Source organism: Perissodus microlepis, chromosome 12 (genome assembly GCF_051167445.1).
Source record: "Perissodus microlepis isolate ML-2025 ecotype Zambia chromosome 12, ASM5116744v1, whole genome shotgun sequence".
NCBI classification, from domain to species: Eukaryota; Metazoa; Chordata; class Actinopteri; order Cichliformes; family Cichlidae; genus Perissodus; species Perissodus microlepis.
In genome coordinates, this window is record NC_140472.1 from 32,574,437 (window position 1) to 32,581,767 (window position 7,331).

The 7,331-nt window shown below is 39.2% G+C and overlaps 2 protein-coding genes across 2 annotated transcripts; one reads left to right on the forward strand and one right to left on the reverse strand.

Moving 5' to 3' along the window:
* Window positions 1-144: 144 nt before the first annotated feature.
* LOC146376704 (uncharacterized) lies at window positions 145-3,022 on the forward strand. The gene is made up of 2 exons (XM_084945266.1): window positions 145-804; window positions 2,354-3,022. Exons 1-2 carry the CDS (start codon window positions 381-383, stop codon window positions 2,506-2,508), a joined length of 579 nt encoding a protein of 192 aa, XP_084801392.1. The 5' UTR covers window positions 145-380; the 3' UTR covers window positions 2,509-3,022.
* On the reverse strand, window positions 2,588-7,192 carry seta (SET nuclear proto-oncogene a). Its single transcript, XM_084945264.1, has 8 exons — window positions 6,942-7,192; window positions 5,784-5,841; window positions 4,975-5,117; window positions 4,734-4,837; window positions 4,486-4,599; window positions 3,831-4,001; window positions 3,573-3,704; window positions 2,588-3,476 (listed from the first exon to the last, which is right to left on the reverse strand). Exons 1-8 carry the CDS (start codon window positions 7,012-7,014, stop codon window positions 3,453-3,455), a joined length of 819 nt encoding a protein of 272 aa, XP_084801390.1. The 5' UTR covers window positions 7,015-7,192; the 3' UTR covers window positions 2,588-3,452.
* Between the last annotated feature and the right edge of the window lie 139 nt (window positions 7,193-7,331).

The window sequence follows — 7,331 nt, forward strand, 5'->3', positions numbered from 1 at the left end:
GTATTGTTAAATGCTTTACTTTTCAAATTCAGATCATGTATACTGGTGGCTTTTCTGCTAAAGTAAATAGCCGTTTTCCAGTTAAATAACACCGCAGTGTTCGACGTCTGAGATGAGCTAGAGATGAATCCACTTCCTGTTTATTTCTGTGGCACTTCCGAATCTTAAGCTAACACGTTTATACTAGCCAGCCGCTCCAAAGTCCACCAATCGAAACGATATAATAAATGTACACAAAAATTTAGTGGTCAGAGATTTATATGTTTTATCATTTGTGCTGATATCTGACAGCCAGTTATTGATTCTCGCTCCATGCGCCGTGTCGGCTAAAAACAAAGCTGCTAAGAGTTTCAGTTAGCTTAGCTTGTGGTTAGCCTTCCATGTGCGCGTGGCTGCTAACAAACATGCTGGGGCAGTACGTTTTCTTTATGCTCCTGTTTTACCCCAGTGCCCACAAGCTCGGTGAAGCGTGTGTTGCGGCTCCTACAGCGGAGGCACAGGACCGAGGAGCTAGCAGCACGGACACCCTGATCCTGTGCAGGGCTTGCGGACACGAGTTAGCACTCGGGACGGACATCCGCTCCGTACCTAGCCGGCTGGCGCTCTCCAGCCGCAACGACACGCTGCTCGGGGGTCGAAGGGTTAACGTTCAGCTGTTTGAAAATCCCCACGGACACCGGTTTGAGGTGATCACGTTCAGAAAAGCCGACGTTACTCAGCACTGGCCGTCAGACAAGCGCTTCTCCTGGTTCCCGGGGTTCTCCTGGACCGTGGCCACCTGTCCCAGGTGTAACACTCACCTAGGTGGGTAAACCTACACATCAGGGTTATTACAGTTAACTAAACTCATGTGTGAGAAAGCTAAATCGAAACGTCGATCTACTGTTAAAATAAACTTAACACACATCTAAAACCTTCTCGGAAACTTTGAACCTAACTCGAAAAAAATATTTTGGTAACTTTCCGTCTGGCTAAAATATGTTTAAAACGTTTATAAATTTGTTCAATGTAAAACATAAAAGAAAGAAGTATGTTTTAGTTATTTTTATAACCAACCAATATGTCTTTAAAACACTTTGAATTGACCTATTTATGTTTGATAAATATTTATTAAACAATATTTATTTTTCTTAGCTCATTATTATCATTATTTAGCAAAGTCTTGTTTTTATTTTTATTAACTTAAATCTTCTTTCATAGCTAATTTTAGTTTTTCCTTTAGTTTTATTTCACTAAAACTAGTTTGGTTAGCTTTCAAATACAATGTACCGGGAAAATAGTTAGTTTTAATCTGTCATCATAATCCGCCTTAAAACGCTTTGGTTCAGTTTTTGCTGAGATTAAATATTGTGTTTACATTAATCTACTAGTATTAAAACGTTTATTGAGATTTTGATGTTCTGAAAATGACACTGCTGACAAAAGTGCTTTTTGTTATAATAATAATGAAAACCAGCACTGAAACTAAAGTAAAAATAAAAACTCAAAATAAATTAGAAATAAACAACTATAATAACTCTGGTTTACGTCTTTATATGTTGGTTGCATATTTTTGTGCTTTACTGTCATATAAACAAGTTTATCCAATATGTTTAAACTGTATATTAGTAGTAAAACCTTATCTAAACAGATGAAAAATTGTTTGCAATCTGCCAAACTATTTCCTATCTGCGTATCCTGGATAATCTTCTTGACATTTTGAATGACCCGTTTATGAAATGTTTTATTATGCCCCAAAATGAGCGACTGAGCCATTAGCGCACAAAAAAAGTTTTCCAGGGGCAGAGCAGAGGGTAATTTTCCCATAGACTTGTAAAGGACCAGAAGTCCCGTTGAGGCCACAAGATTTACCCTCTGGTGGCCTTTGAAAAGAATGCAGGTTTAAGGCACCTGCGTCCTTGTGTTATACCATCTGTGCCACAATCTGAAACATGAATTTGATCCCTTAGATGACTGCAACTCAGTCACATATAGAGCCCTACCTGGTCACAACTTTAGAGATATCTGATTAGGCCTTCTTTTAAATAAAGATGCTTGTTTTGAACAAATTTATATAGGTTAGATGTTTCCTTAGATACTCACCCCTTACTTTTTAAAGGTATGGTTGACTGCATTTGTGTGTAACGAACGTTGGGACATGCACATTTCTTTCAAGTGTGTTTTTTATCCAAGCTAAAGTACTTGAAGTTATTAAATACAGATCTGGAAAATAGTTCATTTTTAAGTCAGGATTTAGTACATCTGAATTCAGGCTTTTATGGTTAACCTGCACTGACATGTATCCCACTTCTCTGAAACACCTGAACAAGTTACATCTTGCTTTCAGGTAACTGATTTTGTCACTTTTCTCTAGGTTGGGCCTTCCAGCCAAGTGACTGGCCTGACAGGATAACAAAAAGCAATTTCAAGGAATCGGAGCACACCTTCTTGGCTTTAATCACCCATCGCCTACTAACAGAGGACTTTGCTTCAAGCCTGCTTATGACTCCAAAATCCTTCTCCAGCTGACAGACTTTACAAGTAGCTAACCCTGGTGCCTTTGCCACTACCTGAATTATATTTTCTTAAATTTGAATGCACCCACACATTTATACACAGTAAGTTTTATTATTGTAACAAAGCAAGTTGTACACCTCAAATTTAAAACAATTTCTTCCCCCCCACCCCAAGCGAAAAAAGGAAAAGGGTGATTAAATGTAAATTCTGAGATAACAGGTCCATTTTTTAAACCCATGAAGCAGTGGGGGGCAAAATTTACAAGCTTGTTTTTTTTCCATTTTGTTCTTTATTAAAAATGTCATTTCAAATCTCATGGATATCTGTAAAACAATACAATGAAAAAAAAAAGTCCCATAGAAATGGTGTCAAAATAACCACTCTCCCCAATATCCAACATACTCCTGCCCCACCCTGCCCTCCCTCTAAACATTACAAGTCAAAGGAATGAGCTGGTACTCATTAAGCACGTAGGGGAAAATAAGTTTTAAGGGTTCAACATCCCAAATGAAAAAAAAAATAATAATAATAAAATTTTAAAAAAGGAAAGAAAAGAAAATATTTAGAGGTCTGCTAGCGCTAGGTCACTACACCATGGCTTTAATCAATTTACCACACAACCTTGAACAGAAGAACTTCTGTGTGAATAGTCTTCAAATCTACTTAGGATGCCGTGCTGATTCTATTTTTTAGACTTTTTTATTATCATTTTTAGATGACTTGAGGGGGATGGTACTCAAAATTCAGGGCAAAGTGCCATTTGCCTTAGATGAGTCGAGGGATAACAAAACATGGCACCAACAAGTGAAAGAGGCTTCAGAATGGAAAATGAAGCACACACGGATTAAAAAAAAAAAAAAGTAACAAAAAATAAAATAAAACCTTTGCTCCCGAACATGAGTGGAAAAACTGAACAGGGAATAGAAGGTTGAGGGTCTTGGTAAATGGTGGTTTTCTTAGTCATCTTCTCCCTCGTCGTCCTGAAAGAGCGAGACATCACGCAGTTAGCAAGTGAAGAGGGAGGGGAGGTGACCCCGCACCACTCACATCAATTTTCTCAGCTTTTAGTAGATTACCTCTCCGTCTTCTCCATCATCCTCTTCATCTTCCTCGCCATCTTCATCTCCTTCCTCATCAATGTCCTCCAGACCCTCCTCATCCTCTTCATCTTCCTCACCTTCACCCTCTTCATCCTCCATATCAGGAACCTAGAGATGGGGAAATCTTAAGCATTTTCTTGCTCTGGTTCTTACATTGTTATCATTTCATGGATTGATGAAAGATGTGAGAACATGTAAGAACATTGTAATACAGACTAAACATCATAAACATACCAGGTAGTACTGCAGAGGGTTTGGCCAGATGTCATCCTTGATGACCTCCCCGAGCTCATCAGCGCCCGCGTCGGCATGATCAGTGAACCAAGTGAAGAAGCTCTCTGGTTCTTCGTGTTGCCTCTTCCTTCCTGCTTTGTTCTGTGTCTGGCTGGAGCGCTTGGTCAGGTCCTAAAAACATCAGGAGTTACCAAATAGTTTGTGACTGGTACAGGAAAAAAAAAAAAAAAATTTCTCAGCACTACCCATTATCAGCACATTACATTTAAAACTAACAATGTGAGATATAAAAGTCACAAACTCACTACAATTCTGAATAAAATCTAAACTGTAGATATAATAGCTCTGGGTTATGAAAATAGAGTAATCTTTAACCTGCATTACTTCTAAATGCCAGCAGAGGGCAACTCCTTATGATCACATTTCTGGCTTATCTCTGGTCTCTGTAAACACCTCACTGATGAGTCTATGGTCCCAGTTGTAGGTTTAAAGTCTTATCCAAAACAAAAATTAACTTCATTATGTCAAACAGGAGTACTGTCAATCGTGAGTGTTTAGTCAATGAGCTTGCTCCAATTTGGCACTGATAAACATGATAGGTCAAAGTGGTGATCCACTCATTTACTTTGGTTGACAAACTGAAAGCTGTGCATACCTTTCCTGATTTCCATTTGATTTCTGTTGACTTTGAAGATGGGTCTCCGCTCTCATTCAGATGGAACTCTTTGGAAAGAACTTTGTTTTCGAAGTACGGATTTTCATCGAAATACTAAAAAAAAGGAAAAAGAAAAATTAAAAATGCACCCAGGTAAGAAAACTTGCAAATAAAGGAAAAAATAATTTAAAAAAATAAAAATAAAAAAAAGGTCACTAAAGTGTTACGTGAAACCATTAAACACTTACAAAATCTATTCTGTAGCCTGACTTGATGTCTTCAAACTCCGTCACCTCCACTCGGCTCAGGTAATGAAGCGCTTCCTCATCTTCCTCCCCCAGTAGGGCTGATACTGTAGGAAGAACAACATATGGGTATACAAATTTAAAACTTGATTCACTGTCAACATCACTCACACTTGGCACTGTGGTGCCATTTTTTAAATATTGACAAATTAGAGTAATAACATTTCTTAGATTATCTGCTTACCCTGTGGATGGTTGACAAATGTGGTGACCCAGAAGTTGGGGATTTTGGCGATCAGTTCTGACCTCTTTTGAAAGAATGGCTGACGGAGTTTGTTGTATTTCTGTTCTACTTTGAGGATCTCCTCACTTGCTTGCTCATTCAACCTGAACAAGAAAAAGAGAAGTTTAGAATTTTACAATGCAGGTAACTAAGTGTAATGTCAACATATAGATAAATGCTATATTTATTCACATATGCGTGTCCAACAGTGGACAGTGTTTTGCCCAAACTTTATTTTCATTTTGGATTTACTGATTATTTAAAAAGGGTTTACTGTCTCATATGCTTTCACTTTACCTTTTGGAACATCATCCAATTTAGCTCAATTCACATTCATTCGAGTTGTACTTAAAATTGAAGGAAAACCATTCAATTTAAAAGAAAGGTTTCATTTTTCTTCAAGTTTAATAGACCCACAACTTTTATAAAGCCCAAACTCTGCCTTACACCAAAACAACCCAATTTACATTTAGACATATTTTACTTTATGCTCTTGTGTCATTTTTACCACAATGAACAATGCTGCCTTGCATTTCAATTTATTCAACCCTTCCACTTTAAGCTATGTCATATTTAATATTCTGGCTGTCCACTATAATAACTGCATCTTAATGCAGTTCAGTGATTATGCAGGTTTCCAGATTGCAGCATGTTAATTTAGCGACATAGTTCCTCTTTTCATCAAAACAATGTAGCAAACATCACCAAGATTTCTACAAGGCAGAAAATCTACCCCTATAAGGAAACGTTTAGCTTAAAAGGTTTATTACCTGTCAATTTCATTTTGAACTTCATCAATGTGTTCAATAGCTTCTTGCTGCTCTTTCTCTGTGGGAAACAAAAGAAATTGTTAAAAGATTATTATATGCAAATTACACACAGCAACAGTCAAGTAGGACCTCGATTATCCATTTATTTATTTTTTACTTTTAGTCAGTCCTTCATACAAACTTATTTTACAGAGAAACTAAGTTTGCCATTATCTGAAAATCCTTTTTACACCAAATGTAATTTTAAACCAACACCTACCGGAGCACAAATAAAACCCAACTTAATTCTGCGTTAGTACAGTGTAAGTAAAGATATATGGCTGATTGAATCCCCCGGAGGTTAACGTAAGGTAAGCGGCCAATAGCTGCAGCTCTAGCGGCTTAGACACTCACCGTTTCCTGCCGGCTGCTACCTATAAGGCCGCGTGGTTTAAATGTGGGACATCTGAGTGCACACACACACACAGAGCCGCGATAACATGAGGGACCAAAACCGGGGACAGATGCCAGAATACCCCCCCATTACTGTGAAACCGCCCCCCATACAGTAGAAATACTGTGTGTTTTCGTCCACATAAAATAATTATCCGGTTCACCTGACTGCGTGACCAGTTGATTTAAATGCATCTTTAGCGGTAACAAAACACAGCGTCGTCTGCTAGCATTAGGTAACGTTACAACAACAACACACAGGCTGGCTAACTGCTAATTGAAACGGCCAACTTTAACCCTTTTAAAACAAAAAATAATTAGCTGCAACCCTTTATCGGATAGTGTGAAGTGATTTTACTCCCAAACACAGAAAAATACTCTTCCAAGATTACACACGGACACTCAGTTAGGAGCCTTCGACATCACTGGCCACGCTGATGATGCTAAATTAAGGAGCTAACATGGCCTCTCAGCACCGGTCTGAATTGAACAACAGAAGGCAAGAGCAGCGGCATGTTAGCTGCGGAGCTAGCCACCGTTAGCGCAGCACGAATACACGCAGCAACCGCCGTGGCCAGCCATGAAGAAGCTCCCGTGGCGTGATGCAAAAATCAAAGCAGTGCACAAAATAATTAGCAGGAATAATGCACAAAGTGGCAATGCAAAAAATATGTTAAGAGAAGAAAGTGAAAATGGCGGTGAACAGGAGGCCGCCATTCCCCTTACCGGAGGTCTCATCCGCTCCGTCATGGTTTGAGTTCAGCTCCTTTTTACTCACTTTTGCCGCCGAGGCCGACATGTTTTCGCAAGCTGGGGTAACTTACAGACGTCTGAGAGAATATCTGGTAGCTTTGAATCCGGTTTCTCCTTGAACAGGAGAACGTTTATTCGGCGTAAAGTTCAGCGTGCAGAAGCCAACAACGTGCTGCTTTCCACACAATGTAGCTGCCGATGAGCGAGGAAGTCAGAGCAAGCGCCGCTCACGCGCTCCTTTCATTACGAACGCGCCTCGCCGAATGGAGAAGACCAGCTCCGCCTCTCAAAATAGGTCTTACTACTTGGCTCCAATTTGCTGATTTACCGCCGTCTCTTCTCTTAAAATAACACCAGAAATGA

Excerpts from the sequence above, each read along its gene's own strand:
- seta (XM_084945264.1), bottom strand. The coding sequence starts at position 7,014 with ATGTCGGCCTCGGCGGCAAAAGTGAGTAAAAAGGAGCTGAACTCAAAC. Across the intron at positions 4,838-4,974 it reads ATTTGTCAACCATCCACAGG|TATCAGCCCTACTGGGGGAG; the intron begins GTAAGCAGATAA and ends TTCTTCCTACAG. Across the intron at positions 4,600-4,733 it reads CAGGCTACAGAATAGATTTT|TATTTCGATGAAAATCCGTA; the intron begins GTAAGTGTTTAA and ends CCTTTTTTTTAG.
- LOC146376704 (XM_084945266.1), top strand. The coding sequence starts at position 381 with ATGTGCGCGTGGCTGCTAACAAACATGCTGGGGCAGTACGTTTTCTTT. Across the intron at positions 805-2,353 it reads CAGGTGTAACACTCACCTAG|GTTGGGCCTTCCAGCCAAGT; the intron begins GTGGGTAAACCT and ends ACTTTTCTCTAG.